This window comes from Macrobrachium rosenbergii, chromosome 11, assembly GCF_040412425.1.
Source record: "Macrobrachium rosenbergii isolate ZJJX-2024 chromosome 11, ASM4041242v1, whole genome shotgun sequence".
NCBI classification, from domain to species: domain Eukaryota; kingdom Metazoa; phylum Arthropoda; class Malacostraca; order Decapoda; family Palaemonidae; genus Macrobrachium; species Macrobrachium rosenbergii.
This window is the reverse complement of record NC_089751.1, coordinates 42,424,455-42,442,920: the sequence shown is the minus strand read 5'-3', so window position 1 is coordinate 42,442,920 and position 18,466 is coordinate 42,424,455. Positions and strand designations below refer to the sequence as shown.

Sequence of the window (18,466 nt, the reverse complement as noted above, 5' to 3'; positions counted from 1 at the left end):
GCCGGTGCAATCAGAGTGGCAGATCCATTTCCGGGATTGACCCGCTATGCCCGTGACGTCATGATGGCAGACCGGTAGCTGAGCAGCGCGGCAGCTTACATAGAAACAGTGAACCTTGAGGCAAATTTTATATCTATTTCTCATTCTCGGGTTACTGCCAGAAAAGTGCACGTAGAATGCTCTCTCTCTCTCTCTCTCTCTCTCTCTCTCTCTCTCTCTCTCTCTCTCTCTCTCTCTCTCTCTCTCAATCAAACTTAACTGATTTGTTTAATCTTACGTCATCGGTGGTTTCTTTGTTACTGAGAGAAAATGTTGCTTCATTTGGCCCACAGGACGCGTAAGATAGACGAAAATGCCTAGGTCATTTTTATTCTTTTAATTTTTCACCTTGGTTTGTTGTCATATATACATATATATATATATATATATATATATATATATATATATATATATATATATATATATATATATATATATATATATATATGTGTGTGTGTGTGTGTGTGTGTGTGTGTGTGTATTATATATTATATATATATATATATATATATATATATATATATATATATATATACACACGTGTGTGTGTGTGTGTGTATGAAATTTTGAACATAATTTTTCTAAAAGTAGGTAATTCACGTCTCTCCCAAGTGAGCAGGGTACTTTAGCTACTGTCAGGGGAAGGCGTTGCCGGCTGACTTTGTGCTACCGCTTTACTTTATTGTGCTGTTTAATTAAATGTGAGGTAATGGTTTATGTAACTGACCTCACACAAAAATGAGTTGTGATTTGTGTATCAGATAGGATAACCAGGTGCATTTGCTTATTGTATGCTTTTTATCTCACTTTTGGTAGGTATTCCGAGCCGTAGTACTTTTTAGGATATATATATATATGTATTTATACATAATTTGTGACAATTAAAGAAGAAGTTTTATAATTTCAAATAACGATAAACGTCAGATACTTCATACTAACTGCCAACAGGTAAAGGGAAGATTTTCGAGAAGAAGTAAGGCAATCACCACGTCGTAATCATATCAACAACAGAGGCTGGACAGCAGAAGAGCGTTTTGCGCAACGGGGCGCCCCGTTACTCAAAACAAAAAGAAAAAGAAAAGAAGAGGGGAATCGGAGAAGACGAAACTCAGTTCAGAGGGAAGGCTAAACCTCAGCTCACTAAAATGTCGAATAATCAGGAGATCTTTGATTTAGTCGTTGTGGGAAACGGGTTAATGGGCTCCGCTGCCGCTCGACATGCCTCCATGATCCCTGGCACCCGCGTGTGCATTGTGGGTCCGAGAGAACCTAAGGTAAAGTAAACTTGGACGAAAGGTGGCGCTCTCTACTTGAGACCTGCCATATCGAATTGGTGTCTCGTATGTTTCAACATCAATTTCATGTCAGCCTTTATGTGTTCAGCATGTTTGTAAGTGCGAGAGTGTGTACATAGTAATATGTAATGAACACCTTTTCCTTTCTTGTACACTGTGTTCGTTTAAGTACAGGCACTGACATAATTAAGAACACTTTTATGGTTGCAGAATGTTTGTTTGTACACATCCACAAATATCGTTAGGTAACGTGTGCGTATGTATCATACATGTGTGATGATAGACTTAAAATGTTGTATGAGTTAATATGACCTATTTTTAGTTCTTGTCGGCGTCTAATTAACATTCAAATCACTAACAGCATTGAAAATTATGCTTTGATATGTTCGTAAAACACAGAAGCAATTAAAAAAAGAGTTTTTGAATGAAAGCGAAAGTTTTCAGTCGTTATGAAAATGCATCACAATCAAAACCTTTGTTATGTAATTATTTCCAGCTCGGTTATTGTAATTGGCAAGTGAACAAAATGCGTCTTTTTATGGTAAATGGTTTTTGTTTCTATTTAGGTAAACTTAATTAGACGGCAATCTGCAAACCGTGACAATTTTATTCTGTCGAATTCAATTCCTCGAAAAACAAATGATTTGCAGGTACAGCAAACAAAAGCCTGGCGAACAAAGGACCAGATTAGTTGAACAAGGCCATTGTTATTTAAAAAAAAAATCCATACTAAACAAGCAAGTAAAAGAAAATAACCAATAATCAAAGAGGGAGAGCCCAAAGAATAAAGAGACATTTTCTATCACGCAGGACCGCGAGGCATCGCGGGATATCTTCGGATGCTGGTATGACGAAGGTCGGGTCTATCGCCGCATCGCTTCTCAGCATACCTGGTCCGTTTTAGCAACCGAGTCGGTTGCCAGGTACCGCCAAATAGAAGATCTCTCGGGTGAGTGGAGTTGTAGTAAGACAAGTTTCAGGTGTGAGTAACCGATCTCAGAAAAGCCTTCCTTTCCCTCGAGTTTGTTTACATCTTCTTCTTCTTCTTCTCGACGTGGTTTGGACGCTGCTGTCATTCGTGTTTACGCCCCATGTGAATTTCTGTTCGTTAAAACTTGAACTTTCTCACGCACAATGAATGATTTTTTTAAAAAACAAATTACTCTTTTCTTTTAGATAATCAGCGGATATAGTTACTACTAATATTGATAGTAGGAAGTGCGGGTTATGCAGTAATAGTAGCACTTTCATAATGTTCATATCTTATCATTACTTAAGTTTGTCAGTCACTATCAAGAAGTAACTGATATTCTTACGACAAAATCCATGTGGCCAATATCTTATCTTTGATAAGATATATTAGTCTCACACATGAGAGATATTTTGCTACATTAAACTGATGCCTAAAATAAAAGCCCTCATGCCCCGTTACTTTCTCTCTCTCTCTCTCTCTCTCTCTCTCTCTCTCTCTCTCTCTCTCTCTCTCTCTCTTATCTTTTTGGGTTATTAGCTACATCTAAATATGTTATCTTTGTTACATATATGACTAGTTTCTTATTGTATGGTAATAATAATTCGTTCATTTTGAATGTCAGTCGCTTATATCTAGCAGAGGGCTAAAATTTAGAATTAAAGCATAGTTAACATTCAAGATAAGTTCCTGTAAAGATACCTTTCCTCATTTTTTTTATTCAGAGTAGAATCATCAAAACAATGTTATATTATTATTGAATTCTTAGAAAAACTTAGTGCAAGTGAAAGTAAGAGAAAATTTTGTTCCAAGCAGTTAATATCAACAAAGACAAATTAAGTACATATATATATATATATATATATATATATATATATATATATATATGTATATATATATATATATATATATATATATATATATATATATATATATGTATAATTCATATTCATAAAAATCATATAACGAAATGAGTTATCAACCTTGATACTTAATAATAATATATATATATATATATATATATATATATATATATATATATATATATATATATATATATATATATATATATATATGTATGTATAATTCATATTCATAGGAATCATATAACGATATGAGTTATCAACCTTGATACTTAATGATATATATAATATATATATATATACATTAATAAATATATATATATATATATATATATATATATATATATATACATTAATAATATATATTATGTATCTATACATATACATATATATGTGTGTGAGGTGAGTGTGTATACATACATACATACATACATACATACATATATATATATGCATGTGTATATAATTATAACTTTACATCAAAATATAAAAAACGAAATGAGTAAGATGAGTAAAAAAAATATCGTATTCACGAAAAAATTAACACCTCCACATCAAAAAAAAATATATATATATGCCACAAAGAAATGGCGACAAACATTGTCCATGACTTACCTGCATGAAGGCTTGTTGGCCTTATTCCATCACGGGCCCTCTCACAACGGCGGTCCTTTAGTTAGGGCCAAGTGTTAGAGTAAACATGATTACTGCTTCTGAACTTCTGTACTCGTCTTAGCCAGTCTAGACTACCTCAGAGCAGTTAGTACCCCTATAACCCTTGCGAGGTTCAGAACTGACATTGATTGGAATTGAGTGTGAAATTGAATGTAATCATCAGGATCTGATCTGGTCTGCATTCTTAGTACTGCGTAGTTGAGGTCTTGTGATTGTTTTAGATCTGGGACAGAAAAAAATTCCATTGCAACTTTTTGTAAATAATAATAACCCATGTTTTTTTTTTTTTTACATGTCGTTAATACATGCTGTTTCTTTTGGTTGTGAATGTCTAGACCAGAGTATCTTATGTCCAGGAGTAAAAGGGTTATTACCTAATATTGTCGAAATACTGTAACTTATTTTCAAAAGAAGAGCAAGAGCAGAGAATATATTGCATAAATCATTTTGATTCATAGTGATAAAAAGAAAAAGAATTCAATGGCATTGTAAAGATTTGAATTTTCTGAAGATATGTCACACAATCTGAGATAACCATAAAGTGATATAAAGGTTAGTTAAGATGTAATCTATAAAGCTATATCGTGAACAAAAAATGTCAGGACCCAAAATTCTACAATAAGAATCAAAGCAAATTTATCAGACACTCTCAAGAGTAAAAATGTAGATATATAAATATACAAAAGTCTGCACATTTTTGAACACTCAAAAGCAACTAAATGGCATAGCCATACGAATGCCAATGTATTTTGATGAATACGAAATTACCAAATGTACAAACTCTGTAGTATTCCTGGTACCGGCTGAGTTACAAGAATATTAATACATTCTCTGAGGATCCAAATTGTTCGTTGAAATATTCTCTGAAGCCCGAAAGTAATCCAAAATGTCTATGAAATAAAATATAAGGACATAAAATCTGCCTATTATCCATGTTCAATCTAACGAAATCAGTTCACTCCAAAACGGTTCAAGTTTCAAAGTAGCTGTAAAATAGTATTATTTGTGCTAAATCTAATCAACCAGTGTCTCTCCCAACGGGACGAAGTTTCAGACTAACCATAAAATAATATTTAAAAATATAAAGTTTTTCCAGCATGTGTTAAATCTAAGCAACCTAAATATCATGAAATTCTCTCAAGTTTCAACGTTACCATAAAGCAATTTACTTAAATATATAAAACCAATATAGAGTATTGAATATGTATTAAACCATGCCTATCAATTGTCTCCAAACAGGAACAGGTTTCAAAGTAACCACCATTAAAGTACCATTAAGAAATACAATATATTTTGCGGTCTGAGTCAAATCTAACCATTCTGATTCTCACCTAAAGGAATCAAGTTCTACCATGAAGTTGGCTACCTTCACGCCACTCCAGATCCGGCTGAATTCCAGGAGCTGATGGAATGCTCTCGTCGCCAGGGTCTGGAAGCTCTGGAAGTGACTCACAACTGGAAAGACCTTTTTCCTCATTTCAACCTTCCGGAGGATTCGTTTGTCTTTTGGGAGAAGTCGAAGTAAGAGGCTCTAGTGTTTTCGAAGTTCATGTTCTCGTTTCCCTGAGGCTATATCCATTTACTGCGCCGATAAACTTCAGTGCCAGGACACTTGGCCAGTAGAACCCAGTCAGTCTTCCTCTGTGTGTGTGTGTGTGTGTGTGACGGATATCCTTGTGCTTATATATATATATATATATATATATATATATATATATATATATATATATATATATATATATATGTATATATATATATATATATATATATATATATATATATATATATATATATATATATATATATATATATATATATATATATATATATATAATTATATATATATATATATATATATATATATATATATATATATATATATATAATGTGTTCATATGTGTCCTTTTATGTTTGCACAGTAAATTCCGAATCGTTCTTTCATGGCAACTTTTTCATACTATTAACTGTTTTATTGTACCGTTCTTTTATCGAAGTGATTGTAAACCGGTAAATTATCATCATTTCCCGCTTCGAAAAAGTACAAAAATAATAGATAAAAATGTCAATGCTGGAGACAGAAAAGGCACAAGGAGGCGAGGATAATGAAAAGAAAAAAAAAACCGAGTTAAAAACAAATAAAAGAATTAATAAATAGCTTTTGAAGAGTAAATAAGCTGATCTTTCCAACTCGTCCGTCAGAGTTTGAGCAATAAGAGTTCACAGATCGCGGTGAGTTGTTATACTGCACATGGACGTAATCACAGTCATGTCTGTTGAAACTGTTTGCCAACACTAGTGCCAGCCTTATAAAGAATTGCGGATGTTTGGTTGCGATCTCATTGAAGGTTAACGTGGCTATATTTTGTCACTTGTAAGTCGTACCCTTTTTTCCCATGCAAGTGGCGTGGCACTTTACACTTATGTAGACGTCCGAAGCCGGCGAATCATGTTTTTATTCATAAACAATCGGCTTTCTCGTTTTAGAACTGCGAAGATGGATTCCGTCGTCAGTCACTTTGATGGAATGTTCTCCTTTTCATTTAAATTGTCTTTGGAAATAATTTAATTCCTTCCCCTCTCTCTCTCTCTCTCTCTCTCTCTCTCTCTCTCTCTCTCTCTCTCTCTCTCTCTCTCTCAAGGCAATGAATGCGGTAGATCTGTTAGAGCATTTTGCCAAATTCCACGCTACCGTTAACTTTAATTTGCTCCAAGCAGTAAATCTCAATCTAATCTTATTTCGTTTCTTTGAAGGCTAAAATCAATGCATCAATAATGCAATCAACGTCACTTATTCCATGACAATCGTCATTTCAATGAATTACCGAGTTAATGTAAAAATCAATAACTCTCGACCTTCGACTGGCTAGTGGCCTTGACGTCAGAAAATGGAGGTATTTTCCCTTAGATATTTTCAGGGCAACACCCTCCAACTCAAGGCCCCTTAATTCCTCACCTTCGTTGATTTTCGTCTTTTGCAGAAATGGAGGTCTTTCAAACCTCAACGTTCTTGAGGTGTTTATCTAAATTGTTAAAGGCTTCTTAAAAACCTTACTTTGAAATATTTCCTTGGTTGAACAGGGAAGTCGCCTGAAGTCTAACGGTGATTCATGTCACACGACAAAACAAGTAAGAAATGCGCCGAAGTTTCTTCAGCGCAGTCGAGTTTTCTGGGCAGCGTATAACCAAGGCCACCGAAAATAGATCTATCTTTCGGTGGTCTCTGCATAATGCTGTATGAGCCGCGGCCCATGAATCTTTAACCACGGCCTGTCCTATATCGTTGCTACTTGCACGATTATGACTAACTTTAACCTTCAATAAAATCAAAAATACTGAGGCTAGAGGGCTGCAATTTGGTATGTCTGATGATTGGAGGGTGGATGATCAACATACCAAGTTGCAGCCCTCTAGCCTCAGCGGTTTTTAAGATCTGAGTGCGGACGGACAGACAGAACCGGCACAATAGTTCTCTTTTACAGAAAACTAAAAATAAAACGCTGTTATTTTCTCCTTTTACGGAAACGGTCACTAAAAATAATGATGAAGACTCGTGGAATAAATATGAAATTAAAGAAGGCTTGTGAAAGACCACAAACCCTCTAGAGTACTTTTCTTGACCTATTAAGTTTCATCATCAACAATTCCCTTCACACGCAAGCAAGCAAATTGTTTGATGATGTACGCAACTTGAGGAATGGAGTTGGTGAATTTATTGCAGATCTAATTCTTTTTATTATTGGCAAGATGATGCAGCGAATGACGAGGCACCATGTGGTTCTAATAAGCGTATAATCTACTTGCATTCCATTCCAAATCAGCTCCTGTTATTTAAACATTTTTCTCCGTTTTTTTTCTTTTTTTTGTCATTTTCAGTCTCAAGTCACGTTGGCTGATCATTCACTAATTTCTTTATATCTTGTCCTTTTACAAGTGATACCAATAATTTTGCCATAGTATCTACAGTATATATATATATATATATATATATATATATATATATATATATATATTTATATATATATATATATATATATTATATATATATATATATATATATATATATATATATGTGTGTGTGTGTGTGTGTGTGTGTGTGTGTGTGTGTGTGGTTACGTTATGATTGAAGAGAAGAACTGAGATATGGACAAATTGTTACACAAAGACACAAACTTTTATATGTATATATATATATATATATATATATATATATATATATATATATATATATATATATATATATACTGTATATATATATAATATATATATATATATATATATATATATATATATATATATATATATATATATATATATGGTTACATTACATGATTAAAGAGTAAGAACTGAGGAATTTGTCCATCTATCTCTTCAATATTTTTAACGTATAAATTCCTGTATATATATAAAGACAAATATTATATGTATATATATATATATATATATATATATATATATATATATCTTATATATACATATACATCCAATCATACATACATATATATATAAAGTTTGTCTCTTTGTGTAACGGAATTTGTCCATTATCTCAGTTCTTCTCTTCAATCATGTAACGTAACCATATATCTATATAAAAAAGCATCACAGAATTCAGCAGTGTCATATATCGATAATAGCAGTTTGGGTCTGTAACTGATCCTGGCTTCCAGTTCTTCTCTTCAATCATGTAACGTAAATAACAAAACAACTGTAACTGTTTGCAACTACAATAACAAAAACAGCTGTTTGTTAAAGCAGTAGTTATTATTAGTATTAGAGATATATTAATATTAGAGCTAAATTAATGAAATTTTGAACTATGCTTGTATTCAAATTTTTTATTTATTTATCCATTACTGACTCAGCTCTTTTCCATATCCTTTGACAACAGTGCTGGACATCTCAGCCCGCGAAACTTGGTTGCCGCGCAGCAGAAGGTAGCGACAAAAAATGGCGCTGTCGTTCTAGATGCCGTTGTTTCAACAATCGTCCCTTCTGCAGGAGGATCCCACAGGTACATAGTTCCTTTGTTCCTTTGTCAGGAGTTCTTACTAATGAGTGATCCTTTGAAAAATCCTACCAGTAAATTGTGTTTTGTCCAGGAAACTTGTGGATCTCTGTAATCCTTCCTCACGAGAACAGCACAGGTAAATTGAAGGTCCAGAGTTTTCTTTGGTCCTTGGGTAAATTAAGCACCCTTGTAAGAAAATCTGGCATGTGTGAAGTTTCTTCTTTCCCAAGAAATCATGAAATGCAGCCCCCTTCCTTGAAGAGTGACTAGCAGGCAATCAGTCCTTTAGCAACAGAATCCCGCAGATTTGGCGTTTTTTCCCCGTAGATATCACTGATACATTGCTTTTATCAGAGAAGTCTTGCAGAGAAACAATTCGTTTATATGAAGCTTCTTGCAAGTGAATAACTTCGTCGTCTGAGAAATGCTAATAGTGATTAATCATTTCATCAGAAGAATCACTGACAAACAGATCCATCCACAAAACAAAGCTTCCTAATAAAAACTAAAACTAGTGCTTCACAGAAAACTCTTACAGGTGTGTGGACTCAGCTTTTTGACAGTTTTACAGGCAATTAGTGCCTTGCCAGAGGAATACTGCAGATTAGAATTTTGCTTTTATCGTAGGATAACACCACAGGTATATGGGTCTTCATCAGAAAAAGTCTTATTGACATATAATTCGTTTATATGAAGCTTCCTACAAGTGAATGACTCCGCCCTTCATCAGCAGAATCAGAGAACAAGCAGGCCTATCCGAAAAAAGACTTACTGTTAAAACTCTAAAGCTATTCCTTCGCAGAAAACTCTTACAGGCATGTGGACTTTGCTTTTTGACAGTATTGCATGCAATTAGTGCCATATCAGAAGAAAACTGCAGGCTAGAGTTTTTCTCCCAAGAGAATCCTTCAGGAGATTAGAGCAATCTCTCACACACATCTTCCAATTAGTTTCCAAGAAGACCGATTATAGATGCCGGACGTTTCCCAGCAGAACATTCGCCAAAGTGGTCTGAACGCCGTCTGTAGCTCAGCGCATCACTTCACTGGGGAATTTTATCGGCGATTTTTACGATTTTTCGAGTTGCTTTTGTCTCTGCCTTGGCAGGGGATATCAAAGGATTGTTTACAGAGATTTAAGAGCTGTAAAATTCAGCCATCCGGTCCACGCACAAGAATTGTGAGCCAAAAGGAAGTTGTGTAGTTATTTAATTTATACAGATTTATGACGATTTTTTCAAGCGTTTGAATAATTGTCGCAAACACCCTTAATGGATATTGCTAAATTACTCCTCTAGAGGTCTTTACTTCTTGACAAAATGTTATTCTACTACTACTGACGTTGATATGTTGATACAACATATCCTTACGATGGTTGATATTAATAAAAAAAATATTAGGATAATGTGATATAATCCAAGCAGGATTATACTTAATTTTTTAAACACTCTTCATTATTTATACAATACAGGATAAATACAGGATAAAATTACTTTTAAATTTCAGGATCTAAATACTTGTTTTGAAAATACAATCTTGAGCTCTGCATAGAAAAACGTTTTTTTTTTTTATTTATTGCTTCATTTAGTTCAGTCATTCTTGATGGAATACCTTATTTCGCGAATGTTTTTGGTGCTATTACTTCTTTCTGTACACTGCTTTTGGCGATTCCACCATCTCCAACCTCTCCCCCCAAACCCCTCTTCCATCATTTCATAGCAGGAGTAATTCATTTCTTCTCTCTCTCTATCTCTATCTCTCTCTCTCTCTCTGTCTCTCTCTCCCCTAACAGTACATATAGGAAATTCATGCAGGTGACATGTTTCTTGGACTTATTACTATGATAGCAAGAGTTTCATTCACGATTCAGCTGTTGAAGAACAAATAAGACAGTAAATATTCCCTTGATTTCCTCTAAAGCCACTCCCTGTTAAGGGAAACGGATTCACGCTGTAAGAGAAACATTACTTACTATATGTTCTGTCTTGAAAGGGTTCCAAGGTCACCAAAAATGAAGGCAGTAATTTCACTTCTGGTTGGGAAAATATACCGCCGACTTTGTTTCCAAGTGTCTCTTTGCTTCCAATTTCGCTTCACAGAGCGAGGGACCAGGAGGAAGACGGCTTTGAGCCAGTTTCCTAAAAAAAATCTATTGCTTCTGTGTTGACGTAAGCGGTGGATTTGGCTGATGGTTACCCGACTGTTACGTGTCTCAGTCTGGGTATAAAAATGCATGGGCCAGCGGAGTCATCCCAGACAACATTATGAGAATCGAACTGTTAATACCTTAATTTTAAAGCCTGGAAAAGGAATGTACATAAATAATTACAAGCACACATACAAACATTATACAAATATTATATATATATATATATATATATATATATATATATATATATATATATATATAGAGAGAGAGAGAGAGAGAGAGAGAGAGAGAGAGAGAGCGCTTATGCACCTGTGCGTCTCATATTTATTAGTTTCACCCTTAAGGTACCCGTCAGCGAAGACTTGCGTAAGAGGCGCCGAAGGTTGAGAATATCTAATTTAGATGACATATATTACGTTCAAATTAACGACGTGCCGCAAGGCCTGTTAATCATGGACGACGGCTCTCAGTGGTAAAAATAACACTTTCACTTCTTAGCTCGCTATTCCGGTCTTGCGTTTGAGTTGAATGAACTTGAATCTCGCAGCTTTTTTTCACTCTACTTTCTCTCTCTCTCTCTCTCTCTCTCTCTCTCTCTCTCTCTCTCTCTCTCTCTCTCTCTCTGTTAGCGTTTTCTGATTTTGATTCAAGTTAGGGAGTTAAGGTGTGTGAATCCATCAGAAATATAGAGAAGAATGAATTCACAAAAGCAAACTCGAAAAAAAAAGAATACAGAACAATAAGATGAATACAGCGTGTTATAACCTCAACTTTAAAGGAGAAAGCATCTAGAAGCAAAAGTATATATGCGTATGTTATATACATACATCCATACATACATACATATACATATATATATATATATATATATATATATATATATATATATATATATATATATATATATATATATATATATATATATATATATATATATATATATATATATATATATATATATATATATATATATATATATATATATATATATATATATATATATATATATATATACTGTATATATATATATATATATACATTTATATATATCAAATATAAGGAAGCCCACAGAAATGCCAAAATGTGGAAAATAAAGGCTATATTTCAGAGACCAAACTGTCTCTCTCCTCACTATTTGCCTGAGGAGAGAGACAGTTTGATCTCTGAAAAATAGCCTCTATTTTCCACATTTTGGCGTTTCTATGAGCTCCTTATATTTGATGGAATTCTGTTTTAACAGAAAATATTTCACAGTCATATATATATATATATATATATATATATATATATATATATATATATATATATATATATATATATATATATATATATATGTCGTTATCTTCTTTCGACCTTATTAGTCCCACTGTATAGCAGGGTCGACCGCTCGAGTCAACTTTCTCCATCTGTTTCTATTCCTTGCATCTTCTTCCCCCAGTCCCACCTCACCCATATCCCTCCTCACCACATCCATCCATCTGATCCGCTGACGCCCCCCCCCCTCCCCCCACAAACTCCTCCTCCCCATCACTGGCCTGTTCTTAGCTCTCTTGATTGGCTCCACATCCTTTCTCCTTATTACATGGCCATAGTATCTCAGACAAGCTTCCCTAGCCTTCTCCTTTGCATTACATATACCTCACATTCTTCTTCTATCTTGACTCTCCCTCCTTTTGCGTAATGATATTCCAGCAGTCCATCTCACCATCCTCATCTCGGTTCTTTCCAACAGTCCCTCCTCTTTCCTCTTAAGTGCCCAAGTTTCTGCATCACACAATAGTAAGGGCCTGATAACTGTCTTATAAATCTTCATTTTGAGCCTTAATGGCATTTTTTTTTTTTTTTGTCCAAAACAACTCCAGTTACTTCTCTCCATTTTTGCCATGGTTCTTTCACTCTCTGTCTCACTGCTTTATCAGTACCTCCCTCCTCTGCTATTATTGATCCCAAGTAGCTAAACTCATCGTTCTGTTTTAGCACTGTAGCATCTGCCGCTTGAATGTTTACTTCTTCATTTCCTTCTTTACTACTAATCATTAGCTCTGTCTTTCCAAAGTTCACTTTTAATCCTTTCTTTTCTAGGGCTCCTTTCCATGCTAAAAACCTTTCTTGCAGTTCTTCTTCTGTGTCTGCAATAATGACTAAATCATCAGCAAACATCAGTTCCCACAGTTCTTCGTTGTTCCTTAATTCCAGTGTCAAAGTGTCTATAACGACGAGGAACAAGAATGGACTCAGAGCTGATCCCTGATGGAGGCCAACCACCACAGGGAATGCCTCAGTCTCCCCATATTTTGTCTATACACTGGTTCTTGCCCCCTCATACATCATCTTCACTAACCTTACCAACTTCTCTGGTACTCCCCTCTTTCTCAAACACCAATAAACTGCTCTTCTTGGTACCCTGCCATACGCATTTTCAAGACCCACAAAACACATGTAAACTTTCCTGTTTCCTCCTAAATAGTTCTCTTGGGCCTGTCTTACTATAAAAATAGCATCCACTGTGCTCCTTCCTTTCATAAACCCAAACTACTGCTCATGTATATCTATCATCTCTCCCAACCTTCTATTATTCCTTCTGGTATCTTGAATACATGCTCCAAAAGCTTTATTCCTCTGTAGTTCCCACAGTTTAACATGTCATTTTTTTGTTTGTACATTTTAATCATCCAACTATAGTTCTAGTTCTTTGGCATTTCCTCTACATCCCAGCTCTTTTCCAATAGTGTGTGCACCCACTCTTTGCCTAGATTTCCCTATGCTTTGATCGTTTCTATTGTTACCTCTGACTTTCCTGCAGCTTTATTTACTTCTCCTTTCGTCATAGCATTCTCGACTTATATATATATATATATATATATATATATATATATATATATATATATATATATATATATATATATATTATATATATATATATATATATATATATATATATATATATATATATATATATATATATATATATCTTGTAATTTCCACAATGGTCCGTGGATGAAGTATATAATAAGTGAAAATGTGACTTTCAACTTTTATTCAAAGTCATCTTGTGTGAATGTATATATATATATATATATATATATATATATATATATATATATATATATTTATGTGTGTGTATGTATATATTTGTATATGTATATATATATATATATATATATATATATATATATATATATATATGTATATGTGTGTGTGTGTGTGTGTGTGTGTGTGTGTGTATATATATACAACGTTTTTCATTCCTAACATTTTATGCACTTTTTATTGAAAGCCTTGAAATGCAAAACTGAAATTGAAATAAGGAACTTTACTTCCCGTGTATGATCTGAATTCACCGTCACAAGTAAAAGGCTTAACCACTGCACTACCAAGAAGGATAAATACAATAAATTCATTTCAGCTCACACCTACGTATTTCTGTCAAATTCAGTCACATCTATCTACAATAGTCAAACTAAGCCTGTCTTCAGTAAAGCAATGTTTTGTTAGGAAGTCTGCTCTGAGCGGAAAAATGAAATGATTCTACTGGTTCCATTTGTCAGAATTATGCAGTGAAATAATTAGATTTTCCTTTTGGGTTCTTGATTTCTATAAATTCAAAATTTTGATGAGTGTATATACATAACAAGCTGGATTAAATTCTAACACCTCATGGTTGTACGACAGTTCATTGCTGACCTCATCAACATAGAAAGTGTGAATTCCATTAGTACCCGCGAAGGAAGCGTTTTTCATTATTTTTCTGTTTTTGCAAGCAAAGGCTTTCTGTAAAAGAATATCTGGAAAAATCTGAGGAGGCATATCTGGAAAAAATTGAGAAGGCAGTATTATATACATATATATATATATATATATATATATATATATATATATATATATATATATACATACACATGTATGTGTGTGTGTGTGTGTATAATTTATATATATATATATATATATATATATATATATATATATATATATATATATATATATATATATATATATATATATATATATATGTATAATGCCTTCTCAATTTTTCCCAAAGCCTTTAATTATATTATATCATGAAATATTTATAATTGCATTATACCATGTATATATATATATATAATATGTAATATAATAATATATGTAATATATATATACTGTATATATGTGTGTGTAATACATATATGTGTATGCTCTTTTGCTCTAAGTGGAGTGGCTGCAGAAACTGCTAACCATCTTTTTCTCAGGAAGTCTAGTAGGATGACAGTGACAGTATTTCAAAATGGCCCTTTTCATCCTCCAGGTGGGAAATAGTGACAGACTGCAACCGAACCATCCTTGGACAAAAAGTCCTTGTTGCTGTTGGAGGCTCTGCCTCCTTACGCCCTCTCTTTCGTCACGTAGCTAGGGGCCTGCAACCCCACCTGCAACTCAAAACCCAAACGGTGGCTTTCCTCAGGATTGGGGAACAGGAGGCAGACAGACTAAGGTAAGAGACGCCTTAGCTTACTAAAATGGTACATTGGTATTACAGCCACAAGCTTGATTATGAGGGTGACTTAGCACTATTCGAGATAGAAATCATTTTTTATCTTCATATTTTTGAAAGGTTTTTTGGATGCCGTTGCTTCCAGAACAGTTGTGTTATTTGACTGAATTCCATGAGATATGACATTTCGTATTATTATTATTATTATTATTATTATTATTATTATTATTATTATTATTATTATTATTATTATTATTATTAAGATAGTTTAACCAGACCACTAATGACATTTCGCAACATCATTAGAAGAAAATTTTTGGGAGCGGTGCTGAAGTGTGAATGACATTACAAGTGATTAATAAAACGAGATTTCTGACTTTTTACCACTCTCATTTATGGAACTGTTAATACTGATTGTGAGCTTTGCCTCGATCATGGAACTGCAGTCACACTCCCTCTTCAAGAACCTTCTTTATACATCCTTCAGATCACGTTGGTAGTTACGCATTATGATCCTTTTCCGCTTTTGCTATTTTTATCTCCCTTCACTGCACAATAGAAATGCTCCCACCGGAATTTTCAACCTTCGTACGTGTTCGTTAGGGCTGAATGTTGGCCGACTTTTGCAATTTTTATTCCCAAGGCCAAGGTTGAATTCCCTGTCTGGAATATTTGGTAACTTAGGTATTTCTAGGTGAAAGGGGTTCGAATTAATATTAACTACTTGGTCCCTGAGTTGAATGCTTCATTTTCTAGTAATACAGAGGAATACTCTAAGAGAACTCTATATAAGATCAAAAGTTATCTTTGATAGATGCCCAAGAATTGTACTGAACTTAGTTATTCTTTTTTTTTTTTTTGAAGAAAGGAAAATCTATACAAGATCAGAATTTATCTTTAACGATATAAATGAATAGTACAGAACTTAATATTTTTTTTTTAAGAAAGACAGGCCTGTACAAGATCAAAAGTTATCTTTGACAGATGTAAAAGAATCGTACAGAACTTAATTTATCTTTGCCGGATGTGAGAGATTTTCCGAAAAGGGACTTATTCTTTTTGGAAGAAAGGAAGAGTTAACAGGAGCTGTTTATGAACCTGTACGTAGATAGATCCACTGCAAAATTGCTCATAATCCATCTTGACTTAAAAAGACTTAGTCTGGAATTGTTTATGTGTCTAATAAAAAAAAAAAAACCACACTCGGAAATTGTACCCACCCGATAAGACCTGAATGACGATGCCATCTTGATCCGCCGACCGTGAAACTCTCGGTGTGCACCTGTTCGCATAAATTGGCTTCGTTCACCTTTGCAGTAGGCACTCCACCAGAGAGGCCACAGCCAACAGCTCGGATGACGCGGTCTATTTTAATATCATAATTTATATCAAATGAATCTGTTCCCCATTCGCATGTAACATTTATTCCCACGTAGGTATTATTGATGGCAAATATGTACAAATTGTCTTGAATAGTATTAGTTCATTTTGTCTTATAAACATGGATAGTCATTAATATTATTGCATACATATACTTTTTTTTTTTGTTCTTTAAGGCCTTATCGCGATTGCAAATGGCCCTTGATTGAAAGAAAAAGTTAATTAAATCAATTGGCAAAGGTTTCAGTATATAGGTATTGCTTAATTATTATTTGATATTCCGTTGTTTTTGTATGCCTGTTTGCGATTGTGTTTCCGATCAATCGGAAATATGCTTTTATGCAAATCAATCAGCAATACTGAAAATTTCCATTACGCTAAAAATCCATATGCTCTTCAAACATATGTCGTTATTTATCTCAATACACCGTCAGAAAATTAGTTTATGGTACCTGCTCAGAGATGACTAGTGGAAAAGAATGCTTCTCTCTCTCTCTCTCTCTCTCTCTCTCTCTCTCTCTCTCTCTCTCTCTCTCTCTCTCTCTCTCTCTCTTTTATACAACCTCACAAATGTGTATTACGTATCTATTTATCATTCTCATGCACAGATATGACAAAATTTACTAATAATTAGTTAGTTCAGTCTCATTCAAGTGCGTAATAGGATTAGCAACTTCCTATAGAATAATTGAATGACAAATACACCTAAACTGAAAAGGTTATCACCTTGAATAATATATGCTTTATGAACGTATACGTCCAGATAGGGCAGGAATACTTCCTTCCTGTGCATTACCTCAGTTCATTTAAAAACTGACCTTCATAAATTGTATCCTCGTTTATAGGAAATCCGTTTCTATTCATATTTTTTTTCTAAATATAGAACCATTTAAAAACGCTAAAAATACACACTGTTGGTTTCTTCAGATATATTTTCAACCGTATTTGGGGAAAACCTTCGTTTGCAATGGTGCCGTGTCATGTTCTTCGTGTGCCATTTGAAATTATCTGAGTGAACGGGTACGATCGCAGCTTTCTACACTGTCAGCCTTGACATTGCAATTCGCAGGTGTCTGTGTGTGTGTGTGTATGTATATGTATGTATGTATATATATATATATATATATATATATATATATATATATATATATATATATATATATATATATATATATATATATATATATATATATATATATATATATATATGTATATAAACATGTGTGTGTGTGCCTGTGTGTGTGTGTGTGTGTGTGTGGTGTATATGAACAGTCTCCTTTGAGTGTGCATGTCTTTTACGTGAGTGCGTTGCGGCTATCATAATATTTTCGTTCATTCATTTCAAATCGTAAATAGCTTTACCAGTAGCATTGCATCCTTCACATCTTGTGAATCCAGGGAACGCAGGCTTAAGCTGTGTCGAATCATGAATGTTAAAAGGAGGAGGAGGGTGAAGTAAACGAACTGTTCGAGGAATTCATCGACCGTTATCAATCTGCGCCCCTATGAGCGGTCGTGATTTTGCCCATTGATATTTCAGAGACTAGATATTCATATAGATTTTATATTAGTCTTATAATGAGAAATCTTCTCCGTCTCTTGCAATGTATTTATTTATTC

General features: G+C 33.9%; 1 protein-coding gene across 1 annotated transcript in view; it reads left to right on the top strand.

Moving 5' to 3' along the window:
* Window positions 1-992: 992 nt before the first annotated feature.
* Window positions 993-18,466, top strand: part of LOC136843585 (monomeric sarcosine oxidase-like) — a 35,523-nt gene continuing 18,049 nt past the window's right edge. The window contains exons 1-5 of the mRNA XM_067112089.1: window positions 993-1,313; window positions 2,145-2,283; window positions 5,180-5,363; window positions 8,728-8,850; window positions 15,281-15,466. Of these exons, the coding sequence (XP_066968190.1) occupies window positions 1,185-1,313; window positions 2,145-2,283; window positions 5,180-5,363; window positions 8,728-8,850; window positions 15,281-15,466 (761 nt within the window). The 5' untranslated portion in view covers window positions 993-1,184. The remainder of the gene's footprint in view (window positions 1,314-2,144; window positions 2,284-5,179; window positions 5,364-8,727; window positions 8,851-15,280; window positions 15,467-18,466) is intronic.